This window comes from Prionailurus bengalensis, chromosome A1, assembly GCF_016509475.1.
Source record: "Prionailurus bengalensis isolate Pbe53 chromosome A1, Fcat_Pben_1.1_paternal_pri, whole genome shotgun sequence".
NCBI lineage: Eukaryota > Metazoa > Chordata > Mammalia > Carnivora > Felidae > Prionailurus > Prionailurus bengalensis.
The window spans coordinates 10,446,517-10,471,658 of NC_057343.1; the positions used below are offsets into that span (position 1 = coordinate 10,446,517).

At 41.7% G+C, this 25,142-nt stretch overlaps 1 protein-coding gene across 3 annotated transcripts in view; it reads left to right on the forward strand.

Annotated features, from left to right (window-relative positions):
* Positions 1–19,898, forward strand: part of B3GLCT (beta 3-glucosyltransferase) — a 120,152-nt gene extending 100,254 nt beyond the window's left edge. For 2 of the 3 annotated variants that reach the window (XM_043576363.1, XM_043576352.1), the window contains exons 12-13: positions 5,500–5,704; positions 17,779–19,898. In XM_043576363.1, the coding sequence (XP_043432298.1) occupies positions 5,500–5,704; positions 17,779–17,946 (373 nt within the window). In that variant the 3' untranslated portion in view covers positions 17,947–19,898. The remainder of the gene's footprint in view (positions 1–5,499; positions 5,705–17,778) is intronic. The other variant, XM_043576345.1, reaches the window with a different exon arrangement.
* Positions 19,899–25,142: the final 5,244 nt, after the last annotated feature.

Below are 25,142 nucleotides of genomic sequence, written 5' to 3' on the forward strand. Positions count from 1 at the left end.
CAACTCTCCCCAGACCTCCCGATTCCTACATCCACCCACTGGAGGCCCTGTCCACTGGCATGATTCCCAGGACATGAGACCCAGCACTGCCATCCTGACCTTGCCTCTGACCCTGGCCCCTGCTTTAGTGTTTTCCCAGTGGTGTTCCCTCAGGGAAGACGTGGCCTGTGTGAGTTCCTGCCCCAGAGACCTCTGAGTCTGCTTTGCCCTTTCTCTTCCTCGTTCCCCAGGACTTTGCAGCCGACCCGGTCACCAAGTCGTGTCAGTTCTGTCTCCTAAATATCACTTCTGTCTCCACCTCCCCAGTTCTGATCTAGGTCACACCATCTCTCACGTGCGTGCTGCTGCCATGGCTCCCCATCTCCTCTACTCCTTGCTGTCGACCACCCTGTAGCCACAGAGACCTTTCTACAACCACATCTGATCCTGGTGCCCTCCTGCTCAGAGGCCTTCACGTGTTTCTCTGGCTTTTATTCTTCCCCAAGAGCGCGAGCCCTTCCCTACCTTTGGCATCTAAGACTAGGAGAGAGTCGTTCAGGTTTCAACAGGAGTCAGGCTGGTCTGGGATTAGGCCTCGTTTTAATCACCTTCAGTTTTCCGGGTCCACAGCCTCCGTGGGTGCTGCTGAGGCCACTGACTTGGGGCTAATGTATCTAGCTGGTCTTTTCTCCCCGCCTCCTGCCCCCCAGCTTGCCACCTGTCTGGGAAGGATTCCTCTCTCTAGAAATGAGTTCATCTGCACTTCATACCCCCCATCTCTGCAACAATGCCATAGGTTATTGTGATTTTAATTTTATTTGGATTTTTTTTTCATTACCATGAGAATGAAAGTCTTTGTGCTCCTTTATAACCTCCTGTGACCTTTAGGATAAAGTCGAAATTCCTGGTCAAGACTTACCTGGCCTCTCATGATCTTGGCAGATGCTGTTTTACTGTTCTAGGCTTCTTCACCTGCACTGTCATCTTAAAGAATTCCTGGACTTATTTCAAGTCCTCAGAGGCCCTTCTTCTTTCCTCTTCCCCCAGACTGGCGTCTGCTGGTCTCCACACAGCACTGTTTCCCCTCCCCAGCTTTCTGTCTTTGTCACCCGGCTCATCCTTCTCATTTCTTTGGACATGATACAGCTATAATTTATTCCTGGAAGCCTTTGGCCTAGTCTGGCCTCTCAAATCTGGGTTTGATGCCTTTCAAATGTACTTTCATAGCATATTATGCAACCCATTATCATTTAATTGCCTATTTACCTTTCTGTTTTCCACCTAAATGATGAATTATTTGAAGGCAGCACCTGTGTCTCATTTCTCATTATATCTTTACTTCCTAGCAGAGGGACTCATTTTTTACAAGGTACAGTGAATAAATGAGTAAACAAATGCATGAACACTGAGCCTTGATCTTTATATAACTAACGACTGGTATAATACTCTGTTTCTAAAGGTACTTTTACAAAGATACAGAAGCATTCATCACAAGACTGTCTCGTATCAACCTGTGAAAAAAGCTGCAGACAGAATGTTAAATGATTTCTCAGTAGACTTTCTGATGATCGAGCTTAAGAACCAACATGATTTTTCTTAAATAGCAAGTCAGGATCAGTTAAGGGCTTGAAACACCAACGAATGGATCATAGTCATCATTTAAAAACAGTGTACTATAAAATGGAATAGAATAAAATTGAAATATCATAGTCTATCACACGCGGTAAGGGCAGGTATTGTCTTGTGAAATTTTGGTTTTCGTTTTGTGCACACACGACACACATAAATGGTTGTAGTATGAAAAGCATTTCTTGTTTTCTCACTGGTTTACAGTCAGTCAGTCAGTGAAAACCCTTGCCTTCAATTGTCTCTGTTAAGCCCCACAAAGCAGAGCTGAATCAGGAGTGTGGACTCCAGTGATTGGTGTGGAGGTATTGTGTATTTGCAAAATGAGACCTTTGCCCTCTTTGAATCCAAGTGTCTGGTTTTCACTTTGTTGCTTCCTCCTTGAACATTCAGGTATCTGGAGACAGTTTATTCAATAAGCAACCATTTTCTTTTCTGAAATACTTACCTCTGTTTGGGTAGGAAGCTGTGATCAGGATGTCACCATTCTCTTTGGCAGCCATACTGGAAAGGGGCTGAGGGCCAGTGTTACCCCGAGATAGCCCTGACCCGTCCGTCTGCTAGAAGAGCAGGAGGGGCGGGCACGTTTCTGATGCACTTTTATCTTCTGTATGTGCTCTTGATTTGCGCGCACGGCCTTCTGCAAGCCCTTGCCTCCCATTTCAGTTTTCCTTATGCTTAAAATTAGTATGCTCTATATGAAAAGAAATCACATCTCTTTAATATTTAAAAGTTGGAGGATAGAGCAGATATACCATGATATGTTTGGTAGTTTTCCATTTTGGGGGGCAACTTCTTTTTGAAATAACCCATCAGCATGCTAATAAACAAGTGTAATTAAGGACTCCTGTGTACTTAGTTTATGTGACTAATTAATGTAAGACTGTTCTGTGTGAGTAGGGAAAAATAGAAAAAAAAATACTAATACAGATTTTTCAGAGAGTAGGCCAGGAGAAAAGAGTGGGCTTCCCTTTTCTTTCTCGTTCTACTAGATGCTGGCAAAAGAAAAAAATAAAGTGTTTTGACTTAAATTGGGTTTAAGATAAACACGATTATAGCTAGGATTGGGATACAAGTACAGTTGGCTTTTAAACAACATGGATTTGAATTGGGCATGTTCACTTGTATATGATTTTTTTTCCCAATACAGTACAGTGCTATAAATGTATTTTCTCTTCCTTATGATTTTTTTTCCTTAATGTTTTATTTATTTTTGAGACAGAGAGAGACCGAGCATGAGCAGGGGAGGGGCACAGAGAGAGAGGGAGACACAGAATCTGAAGCAGGCTCCAGGCTCTGAGCTGTCAGCACAGAGCCCGACGTGGGGCTCGAACTCACGAACCGTGAGATCGTGACCTGAGCCGAAGTCAGAGGCTCAACCGACTGAGCCACCCAGGCACCCCGTTATGATTTTCTTAATGACATTTTCTTTTTCATAGCTTACTTTGTTGTAAGAAAACAACGTATAATACATATAACATACACTGTGTTTATTGTTCATGTTATCAGGAAGGCTTCTGGTCAACACTAGGCTATTAGTAGGTAACTTTTGGGGGGAGTCAAAAGTTATCATCAGAGTTTAACCTGGACATGGGACTGGCCCCCAAACACTGCATTGTTCAAAGTCAAGTGCAGTTTACTTAGGAAATTCCCTTTGACATAGCATCAGATAGATGTTTTAAGGGAAGTGTTTGTTTATAGCTGATGCATGTTCCCTCACATAGACCCTTTTCCTGGGGTCAGGTAGGTGAGCGGGAGATTGACTCAGCATGTAGATGCTACCCCAGTCACTGGGGGGCACTGGACTCTGAGAGAAAGAGGACTTCTGCTGAGTTTTTATGTGTACAGTTTTCCTTTTGGTACAGTTCACAAGAACTGTGTTTCTTCTTCTTTTTGTTTCTTAAGTTTATTTATTTTGAGAGAAAGAGAGCAGGGGAGGGGCAGAAAGGGAGGGAACTAGAGAGAATCCCAAGCAGGCTCTGCACTGTCAGCACAGAGCCCCATGTGGGGCTCCGACTCACAAACTTGTGAGATCGTGACCCGAGCTGAAATCAAGAGTCTGACGCTTACCTGACTGAGCCCCAGAACTGCGTTTCTTCTTCTTTTTAAATGTTTAATCATTTTTGAGAGGGAGAGACAGAGCATGAGCAGGGGAGGGGCAGAGAGAAAGAGAGAAAGACACAGAATCCGAAGCAGGTTCCAGGCTCTGAGCTGTCAGCACAGAGCCTGACGCGGGGCTCCAACTCACAAACCATGAGATCATGACCTGAGCCCTAGTTGGACATTTAACCGACTGAGCCCCGCAGGCGCCCCCAGAACTGTTTCTTCTAGTTGTGTAGTCCGATTTTCTTGTATCGTCTTCATTAAAGAGCTGCTTTTTCCTCTTGTCTGGTCTTGTTTCATCGTGCCTTCTGGCCTCTTCGCCGGGGCAGAGAGAATGTCCTGTGTGCCGTTGCATTACCAGCACATGGTGTTAAGCTACATTGGACTGAGCCCAGCTGAGTTTCGCATCAGGGATTGTATTCAAGGTCTTTGTCCTGTTTTCCTTCCTACTAGACTGGTCCACAGAGCTCCCTCCTCCCTGGGAAAAAGGTCTTTGTAAAGGCAGCTTCGTTCCCATTTGTTTGACGCGTCCGATTTTGCTGAATGCTTAACTGTGTGCGACGCACTGTATTTGGGCTCTGGGAATATATGGGTAAGTTTGAGACAGTTTTGCCTTCAAGGAAGTCATTGCCTATTGGGAATGAATTTGTGAACCATATTAGCCCCTTCAGCCCTATCAGCTATTGGATTATTCATCATATGAGAAGATTCATTACTACTTTAGGACCAGGTGGTCCTATATTTGGGGACCAATCTATATTTTAAAAAGAGGAGGATTTATTGCAGGAACTTGTTACAGATGTGCTGGAAAGGGCTGGAGGGAGAAAACAGAGCAGGTGGCCTTACCTAGAGCTTGATAACTACAGAAAGCTGCTACTGCCCCAAAGGCTAGAGGAATAAAGCAAAGGCCGTGTTCTGGAGCCTGTTCTTGAGGGGTGCTGTGGCCGGTCCTGCTGTTGGGTCACAACACTACATCTGAGCCAGTCCCGGGCCTGGCCCCCCGCTGTTGCTGTGGGACCACAATCACCACTCTGCTGCCCTGGGCCTGCTCTGCTGGAGCCTGTAGCTGCCCACCAACACCTGCATCTGTCACAAGGCTGGCCGGAGCCAGAAGCAGATGCCCCTTGCTCCCCCACACCCCCTTAGGATTGTGCCCCTCATTGTCAGGTTGGAGCCGGGTCTTAGATGGCAAGGGAAACTGGAAAATGTTGTTTTACAGTTTCTAGCCTTACGCAACATCTGAGGAGGGCACAGAAAGGCAGGACTGGGCATGAGTTCCACTGGAAAGCACCCAACGTACCAGGTCAAGTAGCATCATAGCACTATTTGGGGCAAATCTTTCTCTCTCTCTCTCTTTTTGTTCTTTCTCTTTCTCAAAATCACCTTAAGGACGCTTCTGCAGACTTGGAATCACTTGGACAATGCATGGTTGTTCCAGGTAGATTTGATATTATTGTCAGTCAGCACCTGTACGAGTAAGGTGCTTGGGCCCATCTACTTGCTGGGAATGTTGGTGGATTTTGTTACTGATCTCACTGAGAGTGTTCCAACTAAAGGACTACTCTAATTTCCAATGGCATATTAAGAAAAAAGCATTGTATAGTGTTCGTTTTCAAGAAATCTATGAAGACATACAGTTGCGTATTAGATAGGTAAACACCTCTTCAAAGTAAAATTTCCTTTCGTAGAAAGCACCAAACATTTCCCCCAGAACAACTATTAGATATAAAACACTGCTGAGGTCTGTGTCTTTTTAAGAGTGTGGCCTCTCAACTATATTTCTTTATTTAGATTAACGGTCTCCAGGAGCTGCTCTAACCCCTTTCTCTGTCTGCTCTGGCTTCCCACTAGAATGGTCTTCAGCAGAGAAGCAATCAGGAGACTTCTCGCCAGTAAGTGTCGCTGCTACAGCAATGATGCCCCCGATGATATGGTCCTGGGAATGTGCTTTAGTGGGTTGGGAATCCCTGTGACACACAGCCCTCTCTTCCATCAGGTGAGAACAACATTTTTATTTCTACCTCAGAGGGAGAGAGGGGGATTTTCTTCTCACTTAAGGATCCTACTTCATTCCCTTCCTATATTCTTTTGGAGACAGTCTTAAGAACTGTGGATGGGCTCCGGATCTCTTTGTCCAGAGGGTTGATGCTGTTCCATCTATGGCAGGAAAATGGAAAACAGAAAGCTCTGGAAAACAGACTGGTGTTTGACCAGTGTCCTTGAATATAGAACGAGGGAAAAGCTACTCTTTTCTCCCCCTCTGTTTTTGAGTTAAAACATTGGTGGCATTTAAAATTATTAAATGCTATCTAGAAATACGCATGGACGACCTAACATTTCTGCTGTGTGTATGCCACCAAGTGAATGTAAATCTGTCCTGTCCTCAGGTTTTACGCTGTCCACCAGCTGCTTTTTTATTGGGCTTTCTCCTTTCATTGCTATTAAGCTGAGTGGCTAAACTCTGTTACACTTCAGCATAGTATCTCAATAAGCATATATACTGGGGGTATATATTTTTGTTGTCTGCGACGATGTTTGCCAAGGATAGTTGGTGCTATAGTGGCTTCACCATACTGCAATTTGGGTTGGGAGAAGGGAATCTGCATTATGTTTGGTAGTTTTTTTTGTTTTTTGGTTTTTGTTTTTTTCAGGAATCAGGTCAGCGAATGTGCTGATGGTGTAATAATACAAATGTTGTCATGTTTAGTAACCAGTAGCAAATGCTATCATACCAATTTAGAAAATTGAACATGACAGAAATAGCACTATAGGAAATAACTTGAACAAGGCAAAGAAAATGTTTGCATTATCAAGAAAGGCAGAATCCATTTTGGCATCCTTGAGGACCGCAACGGAGAATAGAAATAGACCTTTCATAATAAGAAATGTATGAGAAATCTCTTTCTTGGTACCAGTCAGTACTTCTCCATCTTTTAAAACCTTGAGAGCCCTTACCCATTTTAAGCCTATGTATTGTGTTATGGGGTGACTTAGAGAAGCAAATTATTTTCTCTTGCTCTTTCTCTCACCCCGTATCATAGTGTTTCACTTCTAGAAAAGGAAGGGTAATTAAAACTGTTGGTTTAAGGGGAATAATTTGTCACTGTTAATAGGACAGTCTTGTGTCTTTATAGCACCAAGGGAAGAATATGCTAGTAAAGAAAATGATAAAGAGAAAAGAAAGAAGGAAAATAATCCTTAAGCAAAAAATCCTTTGAAGATAGTTAAAAATAAAAAAATTGTCATTTCCCAGACTTTAGGACTCTTGATTTCTCTAATCCACATAATAAATGGTAAATCTTTCCAAAATTGTAAAATATGCTTAAAGCCTATCCTCCCCAACAGATACCACTATATCTTCTAATTCTTAAGCCTCTTTTAGAGAGTTTGCTATGATTTGGAGATTATTTCACGTTTATGATGCTTGAATACTGATCCAAACAGTGCATTGGTTCATACTGAGAAACACATATGGGGCACAGAGGTAAAAATCTAAGATTCCTGATGAGTTAGAGATAGAGTGGGCTTTAGGAAAATAGTCTCAGAGACAAAGTAGCCTGGGCCACTCTCCTTCTCTTTTTAGTCAGTTTATTGTGAAATCATAGGCTTAGAAGGGGGCTTCAAGGAATATGTAGTATACCCTTTTATTAAAAACAAAGGGTCTAGAGCATATGGTCTTCTGTTCTAAAATTATATGCCACCAATGGGTATGGCAGCATGCAGTGGCCAGCCAGTGAAACCTCTGCGCAAAATTGTCAAAATACTCATTTCAGGACTCTGGAAATCAAACAAACAAAAGCAGTGGGAAGCATTCATTCCTGAAAAATTGCGATGGTTTCAGTAAGACCAACGGAATATGAGGCCTTCTGAGGCCTTTCTGCCTGAAGACCCCTCAGCCTCCACCTCCCCATGCACCCCACCTTGGTTGGAGAGAGCAAGAACAGTTTGACCAGTATGGGCCTAGCTGGAAAAAAACAGCAGCTTTGCTGTCAGAGGGGGTGGACTTGGTTTGGGGAGGGAGAGATATTAAAGGTTAGAGCAAAGTCAACAGAAAAACAGCAGAAAAAATTCGTTATATTGGAAAGATCAGCTGATTTGGTAAACCTTTAGCTAGGTTGCCCAAGAGAAAAAGAAGACAGAGATTACCAAAAGGAATTAAAGAGGGGACATCATTACAAGCCCTACCAAAATTGTGCCAACAAGTTAGACAATTTGAGTGAAAGGGGAGAAATTTCTAGAATCACACTCATTAGCCAAACTGGCTTAAAAAGAAACAGAGAAAGTATTTGAACCTACATACGTTGATGGAATTAAAGGAGTGAGAATACTTTCTGACTCATTTTATGAGGCCAATATTAACCTAGTATGTCAAAGATGCATATTGTTATCCTTCGAGCAAGCACTTAGAAGATCACTCCAAAAATAAACAAAGGGATTAAAATGGTATATCACAAAAAGAAATGGCAAGCCAATATTATTCTGGAGCATAGACAGAAAAATCCTTAACAAAATATTAGCAAACTGAATCCGGCAATATATAAATGGGATTATATGCCATGCATGCCCCAGTGGGATTTACCACAGGAATGCAAGCTTGGTTTACCATCCAAAATCAATTATTTTTACATACCATATGAATAGAATAATGAATAAAAGCCACATGATCCTCTGATTAGACACTCAAAAATATTTGACAAAATCTAACACCCCTTCATGATTAAATACATTGCAATCCAAGCCTATCTCAAAAAACAAGAAAAATCCCGAATACAAAAATCTAACAGGACACCTAAAGGAAATAGAAGTAGAACAACAAAGATATCCCAAACCCAGCAGAAGAAGATAAATAATAAAGATCAGAGCAGAAATAAACAATATAGAATCTAAAAAAAACTGTACAGCAGATCAATGAAACCAAGAGTTGGTTTTTTGAAAAAATAAACAAAATTGATAAACCTCTAGCCAGGCTTCTCAAAAAGAAAAAGGAGATGACCCAAATAGATAAAATCATGACTGAAAATGGAATTATTACAACGAATCCCTCATAAATACAAGCAATTATTAGGGAATACTATGAAAAACTATATGTCAACAAACTGGACAACCTGGAAGAAATGGACAAATTCCTAAGCACCCACACAGTTCCAAACCTCAAACAGGAAGAAATAGAAAATTTGAACAGACCCATACCCAGCGAACAAATTGAATCGGTTATCAAAAATCTCCCAACGAATAAGAGTCCAGGACCAGATGGCTTCCCTGGGGAGTTCTACCAGACATTTAAAGCAGAGATAATACCTATCCTTCTCAAGCTGTTCCAAAAAATAGAAAGGGAAGGAAAACTTCCAGACTCATTCTATGAAGCCAGCATTACTTTGATTCCCAAACCAGACAGAGACCCAGCAAAGAAAGAGAACTACAGGCCAATATCCCTGATGAATATGGATGCAAAAATTCTCAACAAGATACTAGCAAATCGAATTCAACAGCATGTAAAAAGAATTATTCACCATGATCAAGTGGGATTCATTCCTGGGCTGCAGGGCTGGTTCAATATTCGTAAATCGATCAATGTGATACATCACATTAATAAAAGAAAAGATAAGGACCATGTGATCCTGTCAATCGATGCAGAAAAAGCATTTGACAGAATTCAGCATCCTTTCTTAAGAAAAACCCTCGAGAAAGTCGGGATAGAAGGAATGTACTTAAACATCATAAAAGCCATTTATGAAAAGCCCACAGCTAATATCATCCTCAATGGGGAAAAACTGAGACCTTTCCCCCTGAGGTCAGGAATACTACAGGGGTGTCCACTCTCACCGCTGTTGTTTAACATAGTGTTGGAAGTGCCAGCATCAGCAATCAGACAACACAAGGCAATCAAAGGCATCCAAATTGGCAAAGATGAAGTCAAGCTTTCACTTTTTGCAAATGACATGATATGATACATGGAAAACCCGATGGACTCCACCAAAAGTCTGCTAGAACTGATACATGAATTCAGCAAAGTCACAGGATACAAAATTAATGTACAGAAATCAGCTGCATTCTTATACACTAAGAATGAAGCAACAGAAAGAAAGACAAATAAAGAAACTGATCCCATTCACAATTGCACCAAGAATCATGAAATACCTAGGAATAAACCTAACCAAAGATGTACAAGATCTGTATGCTGAGAACTATAGGAAGCTTATGAAGGAAACTGAAGAAGATACAAAGAAATGGAAAAACATTCCATGCCCATGGATTGGAAGAATAAATATTGTTAAAATGTCAATAATACCCAAAGCAATCTACACATTCAATGCAATCCCAATCAAAATTGCAGCAGCATTCTTCTCGAAGCTAGAACAAGCAATCCTAAAATTTGTATGGAACCACAAAAGACCCCAAATAGCCAAAGTAATATTGAAGAAGAAGACCAAAGCAGGAGGCATCACAATCCCAGACTGTAGCCTCTACTACAAAGCTGTAATCATCAAGACAGAATGGTATTGGCACAAAAACAGACACATAGACCAATGGAATAGAATAGAGACTCCAGAACTGGACCCACAAAAGTATGGCCAACTAATCTTTGACAAAGCAGGAAAGAATATCCCCAATGGAAAAAAGACAGTCTCCTTAACAAATGGTGCTTAGAGAACTGGACAGCAACATGCAGAAGGTTGAAACTAGACCACTTTCTTACACCATTCACAAAAATAAACTCAAAATGGATGAAGGACCTGAATGTGAGACAGGAAACCATCAAAACCCCAGAGGAGAAAGCAGGAAAAAACCTCTCTGACCTCAGCCGCAGCAATTTCTTACTTGACACATCTCCAAAGGCAAGGGAATTAAAAGCAAAAATGAACTATTGGGACCTCATGAAGATAAAAAGCCTCCCCACTGCAAAGGAAACAATCAACAAAACTAAAAGGCAACCAACAGAATGGGAAAAGATATTTGCAGACGACATATCGGACAAAGGGCTAGTATCCAAAATCTATAAAGAACTCACCAAAATCCACACCCAAAAAACAAATAATCCAGTGAAGAAATGGGCAGAAGACGTGAATAGACACTTTTCCAAAGAAGACATCCAGATGGCCAACAGGCACATGAAAAGATGCTCAATGTCACTCCTCATCAGGGAAATACAAATCAAAACCACACAGATATCACCTCACGCCAGTCAGAGTGGCCAAAATGAACAAATCAGGAGACTATAGATGCTGGAGAGGATGTGGAGAAATGGGAACCCTTTTGCACTGTTGGTGGGAATGTAAATTGGTGCAGCCACTCTGGAAAAGTGTGGAGGCTCCTCAAAAAATTAAAAATAGATCTACCCTAAGACCCAATAATAACACTGCTCGGAATTGACCCAAGCGATACAGGAGTGCTGATGCATAGGGGCACTTGTACCCCAATGTTTATAGCAGCACTCTCAACAATAGCCAAATTATGGAAAGAGCCTAAATGTCCATCAACTGACGAATGGATAAAGAAATTGTGGTTTATACACACAATGGAATACTACTTGGCAATGAGAAGAATGAAATCTGGCCATTTGCAGTAACGTGGATGGAACTGGAGAGTGTTATGCTAAGTGAAATAAGTCATACAGAGAAAGACAGATACCGTATGTTTTCACTCTTATGTGGATCCTGAGAAACTTAACAGAAGACCATGGCAGAGGGGAAGGGGAAAAAAAAAGTTAGAGAGGGAGGGAGGCAAACCAGAAGAGACTCTTAAAAACTGAGAATAGACTGAGGGTTGATGGGGGGTGGGAGGGAGGGGAAAGTGGGTGTAGGGCATTGAGGAGGGCACCTGTTGGGATGAGCACTGGGTGTGTATGAAAACCAATATGATAATAAATTTCATATTAAAAAAATAGAAAAGTGAAAAACAAATAGAAGAGAAAGCCTCTCTCAACAAAATAGAAGAGAAAACCTCAATCTGATAAAGTGAATCTATAACGTACCAAAACTGGGAACAAGGCAGGGATGTCTGTCTCACTGCTTTTATTCAGCACTATACTCAGAGGTTCTAACCAGTGCAATAAGGTGCAAAATATACATGTAAAGATACAAATTGGAAGGGAGGAAGTAAAACTGTCTGTATCCATAGACCATATGATCTTGTATGTGGAAAATCCTCCCTATCCACCTGTCCACCAAAGGTGGCGGTGGAGGGCGGAGGCGGGGCCAAACTTCTAGAACCAATAGATGAGTTTAGCAACGTTGCAGGCTACGAGGCCAATGTACAAAAGCAATTGTACCGTTTTGGCAACAAAAAATCCAAAAATGAAGAAAACAATGTCATTCACAATAACATCCAAATGAATAAAAATACTCAGGCATAAACCTTCGAGGAAGTTACATTGTATACTGTACAACAAAATTCTGAGAACAATTAAGATCTAGTTAAGCGAAGAGACAGAGACCCATATTTATGGATTGGAAGACTCAATACCACTATGATGGCAATTTACTCTGCTGATGTTTTAATACGTAAAATAGATTTTATTATTTCACCTTACTTAAAATTAACTTATTCTGAATGCCTAAATGAAGCGTTCTGGATCAGAGAGAGATTTTTAGATTAAACAAGTCACAGTATGGGGCGCCTGGGTGGCTCAGTCGGTTAAGTGTCCGACTTCAACTCAGGTCACGATCTCGCGGTCCGTGAGTTCGAGCCCCGCGTCGGGCTCTGGGCTGACAGCTCAGAGCCTGGAGCCTGCTTCCCATTCTGTGTCTCCCTCTCTCTCTGCCCCTCCCCCGTTCATGCTCTGTCTCTCTCTGTCTCAAAAATAAATAAACGTTAAAAAAAATTAAAAAAAAAATAAACAAGTCACAGTAAATAAGAGCCTATCTTGTGTCCACCCCCACCCCACCTCCACTGCCTCTTCGACCTAGTTTTACCTCCAGGGCACTGCGCTAAGGGCCAGCTCACTTGTCCCACAGGAGTGGCCCGATACCCCACGGGCAAGTGACAAAGAAAAATTGTTTTCTCTGCTTCTAAAGAGGAACCCTTCCTTTACGTCAGCATTTTGGTGTGCAAATACCTCATTTGTCCTTGAAATGTAAATGTATCCCAGAGTGAAAGTGTACAGGTTTTCCTGGCACTTCGGGGCTTACCCTCTAGACCTAGTTCAGGGATATAACCGTTGGCCTTCTCAAGAGATAAGGGAAGTTTTGGGGCGCCTGGGTGGCTCAGTCGGTTGAGCGTCCGACTTCCGCTCAGGTCATGATCTCACAGTTCGTGGGTTTGAGCCCCGCGTCGGGCTCTGTGCTGACAGCTCGGAGCCTGGAGCCTGTTTCGGATTCTGTGTCTCCTATCTCTCTCTGCCCCTCCCCTGTTCATGCTCTGTCTCTGTCTCAAAAATAAAAAATAAACAGTAAAAAAAAAATTAAAAAAAAAGAGATAAGGGAAGTTTTACTTTCTTTGGGATCAGAGCAATTGACTAGACAAATGGACTGTGAGATGTTTCTTGGGGGTTAATAAGGGTTTTTTTACAGGAGCACAGAAATTCAGGGAAATTTTATTGCCCCACATTTCCCAAATTCATCTATAAATTCAGTGTGATCCATATCATAATCGTAGCAGTCTTCTTTTGTAAAAAATTGACAAGCTGATCCTAAAATGTGTATGGAAATACAGAACAATTCTTAAGGAGATCAAAATTGGAGAATTTACCCTTCAACGATTTCATAACTCACTATAAAGCTATGATAATCAACACAAGGTGCAAGTAGTATAACTATTTTATATATAATTATATATTATATATATATAAATATCAATGAAATATATATATAAATATCAATGAAATATATATATATGTACATATATATAAAATATATCAAAGAACAGGATAGAGATTCTAGAAATAAACCCTCTCATTTATGGTAAACTAATTTTTCACAAAGATGCCCAGGCACTTCAGTGGGGACGTGGAACCAGTCGTGCTGGACCAATTATATATTTCCACCCACGAAAAATGAACTTGGAACGTTCCCTCATACCTCACGCAAAAAATTAACTCAAAATGTATCATATACAAAATATAAGAGCTAAAACTGTAAACTGCTGGGGAAAAACGTAGGGGTAATTCTTTGTGACCCTTATTTAGGCAAGGATATATGGCATCGAAAGCATGCTCCACAGAAGGAAAAATTCATAAATTGGACTTTATGAAACTTAAAAAAAAAACCAGCCTTTGCTCTTTAAAAGATATCATGAAGAGAAAGAAAAAAAATCATAACAGAGAAATGTTTCTAAATTACGTATCTGGTAAAGGACTTGAATCCAGAATTATATAATCATCTTTTGCAAGTCAACAAGAAAATAAACTACTGAGTTTAAGATGGGCCAGTGGTTGAACAGACATTTCACTAACGAAGATACATGAATGGCTAATAAGCACGTGGAAAGATGCTCAACCTTGTTCGTCATGAGGGAAATGCAGACTAAAATCACATCGCCTAGAATGGCCCTAAGCCGAACGACAGACTCTTCCCGGTGCTGGTGGGGCTGTGGAAAAGCTGGACCTCTACTGGGAATATAAAATACACTCATTTTGGAAACGTTTTGGTGGTCTTTAAAAAGTTAAACATATATGTGGTAGGCAATTTGGTCCCCTCCTGCTGGCATTCATACGCCGTGTATTCCCCTCTCTGGCGTGTGGGCCCATTGCGTATGGAAAAGGTGATGGGGGGTCTCTTCTGTAATTCGGTTACAAGGGATTGTGACCTCCAACTTTCTTGTAGACTCTCCCTACTTCCTTCTTGGCTTGCAAGTTTTGTTGAAGCAAGCTGCAGGGGGCTGGGCGTGGCAGTGAGGCCCTCAGGTCACTAGTCCAGAAGGAACTGAACGTTACTAGCAACCCCAGAGTGAGCTTGAAGTGGATCTTCTAGTCGAGGCTTCCGATGAGATCGTAGAGCCTGGGCTGACATCCTGATTACAATCTTGTGACAGACCATGAAGCAGAGGTCCCAGCTAAACTGTGCCCAGACTCCTGACCCATGAAAGCTGTGTGATAATCACTGTGTGTTGTTTGTGTGGTATATCCACTCAATGTAATATTGCTCACAATAAAAGTAATGAACTATGATACATGCAGCAGTGCTAAGTGAAGGAAGCCAGCCACAAAACATTCGTGGTATATGATTCCACTGATAAGAAATTTCTGGAAAAGGCAGTACTATAAAGAAAAAGCAAATCAGTGGTTTCTTGCGGCTGCCAGTAGGGGTGAGGATTGACTTAAAATGAATGCCAGGGAATTTGGGAGAATGATTGTAGCCTTCTAAAACTGGATTTGTGGTTGCCTAAATATGGACGTTTACTAAAAATTTTCAAGCTACTGTTACTGTGCGTGAATTGTATGATATGTAAATCATATGTCAATATAGCCATAAAAATGTGTTTGTCTGAAGAAATACAATTTTAATCTCCATTTATTGCTGTTCAGTGTGCTCTAATATTTACAGATTAAGTTTTTATTTCACCCCAAGTTTGTCCTTCTTGTGCAGTTTAAGCCATCTCTCTCCCTGTGCACAGCTTCCCATCATGCTCCACGTCTGTTCTTAAGGCCTCCTCCCACACTCCTGGCCCTGACTGTTTGGTACTTCCTTTTGGCATTTTGAGCAACGAGATGTGATTCTCAGAGTCCATCTAGACTTCTTGGTGTTACAGATGCCTCTTTTCGCTTTTCTAGTTTTGTTTTGTTGTTTTTCATAACTGCATTTTCCAGAAATGATTAGCCCATTCTAATAACTTTGTAAGCCAGCCCTTCGCTCGTATCCATGGCCCCTAAGATACAAATGCAATCACTTCTGAAATCTGCATGAATACAGGGAAAGATATTATGGATTAATTTTTTTCCTATGAGATGCATTTGTGTCTCTAACAGTTCATTTTTAAATGTGAAAAACGAGCCAAGAGTTGTTTCCACTGTTTTTCTTTCTTTCTTCTGGGACCATCAACAACTGTGGGGTTATCTGAGAATTGAACTGAGGGTATGTTTTTCCTGAGTTTTCTTCCACGCCAGTAAACTCTCAGAAGGCCTTGCAAGTAAACATCATATATGAATCCCCTCAGCTAATATTCAAAACTTTCTCACCTCTGTTAGACTTTATTCCAGTATGTATATTTGTCTTTGTTTTCCCTCTTCCTTTAAAATTTCCTTCTTAGATTTTTAACCCCATGAGCACTTAGAATTTTTAAAGCACAATAAATGGCTGGTATGGAAGTTCTCCCCCTACATTATTTTGGTTTTTTTTAACGTTTATTTATTTTTGAGACGGAGAGAGACAGAGCATGAACGGGGAAGGGGCAGATAGAGAGGGAGACACAGAATCGGAAACAGGCTCCAGGCTCTGAGTCATCAGCCCAGAGCCCGACACGGGGCTCGAACTCACGGACCGTGAGATCGTGACCTGAGCTGAAGTCGGACGCTCAACCGACTGAGCCACCCAGGCGCCCCTCCCCCTCACATTATTTTGAAGGCTTCTTTGCAGATACTATTGTTTGAACCCTCATGTGAGTGGAATATTTGTGCCATTCCTGGATAAAGCCTCCCAAGGAGGCCAGGGCAGTAAAGGCACTGTTGATGTGCCCAGCCTGTGGCACAACGGAATGAGGACCAGCCGCACTGCCCTGGGAGGACGCTGGACTAGGATCAGAGCCGGGGACCTGCTCTCACCCCCGTTCCATTCCTGGCTTGTCAGGTTACCCTAAGAAAGTTACAATCTCTGTGAGCTCTGTTTTCTCATCTATAAATTGGTGACAAATCCCTGATCATCTCGCAGGGTTGTCTCAAGGGTTGAATGAATGAGATAAAATTTAATGAGGGTATTCTGTAAACCATTTAAGAGAGTTTATTTAAGTATTCATATCAGGCATTTTAAGCAGAATATAATAAAATTTTAGCCTAGAGAAGACTTGTTTTTAAAATGTATCTTAGGGGCACCTCTGGGTGGCTTGGTTGAGTATCTGACTTTGGCTCAGGTCATGATCTCACAGTCCGTGAGTTGGAGCCCAGCATGAGACTCTCTGCTGTCAGTGCAGAGCCTGCTTCAGATCCTCTGCCCACCCCCCCACACTCCCGCAGCCTCTACCCCACCCCTCTTGCTGTGCTCTCTCAAAAATAAAAAAATGAAACATTTTAAAAGTGTATCCTATCTGGGTTTAACAAAGCCAAGACTGTTTCAGTATTGATAACCCAGCGAGTGACCGTATAACACAGATGGGCGATATAAATCTGTAAACAAGCCTTGAGAGCAGGTGGCTACTTTGTTTAGAGTAAACGAAATAGTATCTGGTTTCAGTTTCCTTCCATAGCTGCTAGGTTACTTCAATCTCAGTCATTCTAGGCTATGTCTGATTCTGCTTAAACATCATTTAAGTTCTAGAGGATATTGTAACGATGACAACGCAAAAAGTTTTTTTGGCTCTCTTGCAAACTGTTTCCAGTTATTCAATGTGTCCCTTCACATTTCTGCAGTCAGAGGAGACATCTAGATAGGAAGAGAGCATTGAGATACTTTATCCTTCTCCCTGATTCCCTGATGAGCTCCACATTTTCCTACTCTGAGAGACTTACGCCTAATTACACATCAGGTCAGTGGACAGGCCAGGGGAACCCTGAGAACTCTTCACCCTGCCCTACCACACACACACACACACACACACACACACCACATATGGCCAGAATTTCTTTCGAGAGGCCTGGGAAATAGCAGTTTTTCTGCCTTTTTTTGCACATTATAACAGTGACTTAAATGACTTACCAAGGAAAGCTTTTTATATTTATCATGGTTGAGGGATCTCCTAGAGGTCTGTGGAACACAGAAGCAAAAAGTGGTGCATTTGGAATATTTAAGTAATCGGAGATACAAAAGCAGGGAGCCTGGAGTCAGAGGGAGGGTGGTGGAAAAGATTTTCTTGCTTGCTTTTAGATTCTCATAGCCAATATCAAATATTGAAGAAAAGCAGTCACTTCATGAATTCAAATGCTATTCTGAAGCAAAATTGTTTTCGGTGCTAAGAGAGCATAAACCTCTGTTTCTCTTCTCGCAGGCCCGGCCCGTGGATTATCCTAGGGACTACCTTTCTCACCAAATTCCCATATCTTTCCATAAACACTGGAACATCGATCCGGTAAAGGTATATTTCACGTGGTTGGCACCCGGTGAGGAAGACAAAGCCAGGCAGGAGACACAGAAAGGCTTTAAGGAAGAGTTATAAAGCGTGCTGGCCTATGAGCACAGTTTGGTTACGAGACCGGAGGCTGGCATCGTCCTGTGAGCTGTGACCACATTGCTTCCACGTGCCACATGGCATTGGGAGACTCTGACTTTAGGTGGAAATTATGTATATGGTATTTTTTGAAGGGGGGGGGGGAAGACACAGAGTCGTAGGGGAAACAGATTTTTTTTTTTCTGGGAAAAATCACTTGCTTTTTGCATTATGCGGTTATTGTAATATACAGTGATTACTGTGTATTTTTCAAGCTGTGATACAGCAGCTTTATTACTGTCACAGAAAAATAAATGGTACCAGAAGTCTCCTTCCTGTTTTCTCTCTTCATTATAAAGTGTCAGATGGGCATGAGACTGGCAAGACATGACTGTGTGTGTATATATATATATATATACACACACACCCACTCTACAGTGTGTATATATATATAGAATATATATATTCTAGTGTATATATATATATATATATATAGAAGAGGCAACATCCGTTGACATGGGTATTACCATGATGTGAACTTTTTAACCATATTATTAATGATGAAAATTATTTTCTGGTTATTCAGTAGGAATAATGCTGTATTAAATATTCATCAAACATCATAAAAGTCGAGATACGAAGTCCCCCGTAGTCTATAATCAGGGTTGTTATGTTTTATCTGTTTTTCTGTTGGTGCCTCATAAAAAGAGAATAAGAAGTCTTCTGCTAGAGCTTTCTATTTCTTTCTTTAGAGGTTCATCTCTGTTCTATTTCTCCCCGAAGCCCTATCTTTATGACCTACTTGTAACACAAAAGTGTGCTGGATTCTGCCAGAAAATAGTGTTCTCAATATTTAAAAACAATGTTGTCGGGCTTTATTCAAGTCTGTGAGTTCTGTGGCAGTCTCAGGAAGTGAATTAATTTGTACCTGATGTTTTACTCTTATTTTTCTTTGAATGTTACTTAACGACTCTCTCCTGGCTCATAATAGACCCCCCAGTGTACCGTGAAACCCTAGTGGAAAGGCAGCATGGTGATTTAGTAATTTCCTTGGGTTCTTACAAAATGAGATTTGAATATAGTATTTTGAAACAGCTCTAGTTTTCAAATCATATCTTTAGTATCTAGTAATTTAACACATTCATTATTAATTTGTAAAAAGTACCCTGTATGTTAACATTTTAATTATGTAATTCAGTTTTTCTGAGGGCGTTTGCATAAAATTTGATTTTGATATGTCTTAAACTAATTTCTGTCTAGTAAAATACTTTCCTCTTTTTAAAAAAAAAAAATTGCTATTCATTAACTTTGTAAGGCTTTTTATGGCCAAGCACAGGGTTTTAAAGCCATACCACTAAAAGTACCCATGTGTGTTTTTTAACAATACATTTTCTTGTAGCTTAGCTTGGACTCATTTCCAAAATGATGCAATAGTATTTTTTACTGGTTTCCAAATTAGCAAAAACCAGAACTGGTGTGTTTTTGGTGGTGACCGAATGCATTAGATTCATTTTTGTGAAAAGTGGATGTGGTGGCCTGTCCAAGGACTGGATTGGGGACGAGCAGATGCTTGAGAAGCACCCCAAGGGTCTATAGATCCTGTCAGACTGGTGGTGACATCAGCATCGTTGTCAGAGCTGGGATTGCTGTCCTTGCTATGGTCACAGTCACCTTCCTGTTATCTGTGATCAGTACCCCCCGGGGAGCCTGGCTGCCTGACCCAGTGGAAAAGAGGCTTTGGTTCTTCCTGCTCTGGCCTCCCAATTGTCATACTCCCAATATGGCACATTCATTTGACAGGATTGAACAGGCGTCTGTACATGAAGATCCACGTCAAGCTTTCAGTGCCTTCTACTGATGCCAGAGTACCTCCTCTGGTACTTGTTGGTGTTTCATTGATTGTGTTTACTTTTTGGAACTATGTCAGCCTAACCACAAATAAAAGATGTTTGCCTCAGTTACTCATTTCTCCAGTGTATCCATTAGTCCGACCTAAAGTGGGAGGGGTAAGGGGAGAAAGAATTAATGCAGCCCGGGGAAAAAGTGGGTGGCTCAGAAAACACACTTCTCAGGGAGCAAAGTTAATAAAAAGCTATCCTTGTAAGAGAAAGCCATCAGATATTGAAGATCTATTTATACAAAGTCTATGAAACCATTTTCTATCTTCTATAACAAATGGAGATGTTATTTTGGGACGGATTCCCATACAGTTCCTACCTTAAGAAACACATTTTGAATCTGAACTTCCCAGGACAGATACTGTCCTATTCACATCTCTTCTGCCTTTTTCATAGGAATTCACTTCCAGATAGTTCTTTTCATCCTAGGGATGCCAACATCAAGGGATAACTGGAATGCTATTGTTGCTTTTAAGTCACTTCTGATAGAACTAAAGCAAGTTGTCTCTGTAGAATTTTTATATCTTACAGCTAAATCAGAAATTCAGGTGCAAACACACCCTTTATGGAATGTTTGGGAACACAGAACCATAGCACAAAGTGATAACATGCACAGGTATATACGTGTCAGTACTCTCTCAGTTTCCTGGTTGCCGAATACCTTTAGTGTGTCCACATCCATATCCACTAATTGTGTACTTTTCCTCAGAAATTGGTAATACAGGAACGCTAGAAGAATCTTTAGAATGTTTCTGTTGTCTTTCCTTCATCAGCTGTAATTTCTATGGACAAAAATGAATTGATTCATTCAGCAGCTGTTTATTAAACACCTACTACGTGCCAGATGTTCCAGGATGCCCCTTATCTGTCCTCATCACTCTGTCCCCAGGATCTTTGAATGCCTGGCACATTGTTTTATGTTCCCAAGCATTATATAAACTTGTCACCTGTAAAATGTGTCTTCCTCCTATCTGTGGAAAGTGAAGGCTTTGTATCTCATGCTGTCTCACAGCACATGCTTTCCCCTAAAAGGCACTTTCCTAGTGGGAGTAGAGGAGGGTGCAAGGAGAATCAACCTAAAGCAGTAAACAGATGAAGAAACGAGATGATTTCTAATAATGACATGTTTAAAGGCACTAAGAACAGGATACCGTGATAGATCGAGGGGCTACTTTGGATGGGAGTGATCAGAGAGGGCCTGATGAGAAGGCGATGTTTGAGCAAAGATCCAAATGACTAGGAGAGGTCAGGAAGGCAAGGGGTATTCATAGGGTATTCTAGGCAGAGGGAACAGAAAATGTGAAGGCTCTAAGGTGGGAGCAAGTTTGTCATGTCTAAAAAAAGAAAGCAAGCCTGCGTGACTGTCGCTTGGCTGTCATTGTTATTAGACATCCAGATGACGTCCAATAAATAGTTGACGTTCGCGAGTCTGGAACTCAACAGAGGAGTCGGGACTGGAGATTCCGGTGCTCATCAGCATGTGAAAAGTTTTGAAAAACACAAGACTACACAGACTCATTTAGGGAGAGAATGTAGGAAGAGAAGAGAGCAGGGTCAGCCTGAGCAGGACAGTCAAGGTGGGAGGGACGCCAATGACGTGTAATGGAGGCCAAGAGCATTTCAAGAAGCAGGTGTCACATCCAAGAGGGCCATTAGGAGAGGATGGAGACGTCTGTGGGATTCAACAGCATAGAGGTGACCTTGATGAGACCACTCCCAGTGAATGCTGCAGCACGGGGGAAGATACAGAGATTGCAGAGAGCAATTATGAACAATTTTTTTTTTTGGCCTACAGTTAATTCTTTTTATGAGTTAAAGACAAGGGGAAGTAGCTTAAGGTTGGGGGGACGTGAAGACTAGGGAGTTTGCATTTTAAGAGAAGAAGATTCCAGGGAATGTCCACGTGTGATGAGAACGGTCACATGGACAGTGAGATTAGTAAGATGACTGCATTGGAAGTTCTGGGGAAGCAGGATGGAATCCGGAGCTCCGTGGGAGGGTCTAATTTGACAGGAGGATCTGCTGTCACACGGGAGCGAAGGGTAGGCACAGGGAAAGAGTTTTCGATTTGCTGACATGAAAACGTGAGTGCTTGAATCTGATCACTTCTGTTGGGTGGGAGGCAGTATCCTGCTGAGAGCGTTTGACTTTTTGCGTATGTTTGTTCTCTGGGAGAACGGCGGTGTGAACGACAGCAACCTGCCAACCACCTACATAGAGCTTAGTCTGCTTGGCGCTCTTCTAAGTGTTTCACACATCGACTTATTTCATCCTTACAACCTCTCTTTGAAGTGAGTGCTGCTGTTTTCCCCAGCTTACACTTGGGGTGACTGAGGCACAGAGAGATTAAGTGACCCTCTCAAAGTCACACGGCTAGTAAGTGGCGCAGCTGGGCATTGAGCCCAGATGTTTTGGTTCCAGAGTCTAGTCAGTGAATACCTGAGCTCTTTCACCTCTACCAAGAAGAGCATGGAAGACCAGCACAGATAAAGATGACCAAGAACCCAAGAGTTAGTCATAAGTATCCCCTATACCAGAGAGATTAAAGGCAAGTATGCTTATGTATCAGATGAATTATAGAAGCAATCTATGTTGGGAGGGTAAAAGATGAAGAAGCCGGCTACGTGAGAATGAGTTTCAAGTTCTTGTACCAGCACTTTGGACAGCAATCCGTCTGGTAAGGGCGAGGTACTCGTGCACCATGACTCAGTTCTACTCGGAGGCATATACCCTAGTAAACCTCTTACACCCATGTACCAAGAAGCATGTACAACAGTGTTCATAGCAGCACACACAGTTCAAGAGAGCCTAGAGCTGGAGGCAGTCTACATACCTGTCGCTTAAAGAATTAACAAGTGCTAGTATATCTTTATAATATCACATTATGCAGCAGTCAGTATGAATGGACTACAGCTGCACAAAGCATCTTGATGTCAAGCAAATAAAGTCACAGAACAAAACTTATAGGAGGATTTTCTTTGTACAATTTAAAACCATGCAAAATAAAAAGCAAACACAGAGCTACACCCACATCTAAAAAAATAAAGAAGAAGAGAATGACACTGAATTCAACAGAGTAATTACCTCCGCGGGAAAGTAAGGGGGTGATGCTCTCAGATGCACGGGGGACTCAAAGGTAATGTCAATTTCTGTTTCCTAAACTGGTTGGTGGGTACATGGGTGTTTCTTTCATAAGTGGTCTTTATGCCTGATACATCATAAAATACATATATCACAAATACTCCCCGTCTGACATTTTATTTTGATGTAATTAATGCTAAACTTAATTAAAAAACCCAAAAACGTCTTGTTGAGCACCTAATGTGTATTACTTTCCTGTGGCTGCTGCAACAATTTATCACAAACGGGGTGCCTTAACAAAAGAAAACTGTATTACCCTGCCTATGGAATTTGGGGAGTCTAGCAGCCTTCTTTCATTGTGTCCTGCTTCTGTCCCTTGGGGTCAAACAGGCATCATTTCTGCTTGCGTAATCTAAAAATTCTGAGTCTCCAGTGTATATCAAGGGGACTCATGCCGTTGGACAAGATGCTCCTCCATAGATCCTTCCTGATGATCTCATCTCTACCCCTGGTTTCTGCTCCAGGGTTGAGGGGATCCACGAATCATACACTTAATATCTTCAAGAGACCCTTTGTGCGAGAGAATACTCTGACCTTTCCATCCTTCCATGGCACTAGCCAAAGACTATTCTGGCTACACCCTTGGTTTTCTCTTCATGGCTTTCTTTCCTCAGAGTCAATCTCCTAATTTGGGCATCCTTTACAGTTTGGATTGGATAAAAATCTCCCAAATGCATCAAGTCCAGTTTTGGTTTTGCTTAGCAGTTTTCCTCTCAATTTCTCTTTCCTCTCAAATGTTATTACAAGTTACAAGAAGAAACCAGGTTGCATATTCAATACTTTGCTTGGAAATTTCAGCCCAATATCCAAGTTCATTGCTTGCTAAGTTCTGCTTTCCATGTAACTAAACTACAGGACATAATTCAGCCAGACTTTCTGCCATTACAGATCAAGGATCTTCTTTCCTCCCGTTCCCAAAAATATTTTCTTCATTTCCTTCGGAGTCCTCACCAGCGGGGCCTTTAAAGCTCAAGTTTCTGCCAACATTATGTTTACAATAACGTATGTATTCTCTAACATGACGTAGTCTTTCTCTCCCACGCTCCTTACTTTCTCCTGAGTCCTCACCAGCAGCACCTTTAACATCCATTTCTACCAACAGACTGTTTTAAGATAATGTAAGCTTTTTCTATCTTGCGTGTCAAAATTCTTCCAGCTTCTATCCATTACCCAGTCCAAAGCCATTTCCACATTTTTGGCTATGTATTCCAGCAGCATCTCACTTCCCAGGACCAAAATGTGTACTTGTCGTTGCTGTAATAAATGACCACAAACTTGGTGGCATAAAACAACTGAAATTTATACACTCACGGTGCTGGAGGCCAGAAAGCTGAAATCAATATCGTTGGGTGAAAATCAAGGTGCTGGCAGGACAATGCTTCCTCCAGAGGGGAGCAATCCATTTTTTGCCTCTTCCAGCTTTTGCTGGCTGCTGTATTCCTTGGTTTGTGACCACACCACTCCAATTTCTGCCTCTTTGGTCACACTGACTTCTCTTCTGCCTGTAGGTCAAATATCCATGTCTCTGCCTCCCTCTCATAAGGGTACATGTGATTGCATCAAGAGCCCACCTACATAATCCAGGATAATCTCCCCATGATTTGTCACATCTGCGAAATCCCATTCTTGCCATATCAGGTAACATTCACAGGTTCCAGGAATTAGGACATGGATATCTTTTGGAGGGAGAGCATCATTCAGGCTACTGCAGGGTGCTACCATTCACCGATACGCGATCTTCAGACGTGAGCAAGCAAGTGGGGGATTTGGGGGAGTCTAAGGATGAGATGCCCACTCATTCATTCATTCGTTCATTCTCTCATTACTCCTTTGAAAAATATTTTGAGCAACTATATTGTGCCAGCCATTGTTGCTAGATGCCAGAAGGCACTGGGCTCTCGATGGTGCCACTTAGATCGTCCCACATCAGGAAACACACACACACACACACACACACACACACACACACGGATTTTTCTTTTTCAAAAAGGCATTCTTTATACGGAGAAGAAATTAAGCTAGAGACCTGTATACTAGTCTACTGGACATTTTCAGACATTCCCCTGTATCTAGAATTTCTTTTCGTTATTTTACCTTCCTGTTTTGTGCCTCTGAGTTTCTTCTGATTTCACAACTGGAACTGGGAGTTATTCTCCTTTATGGTTA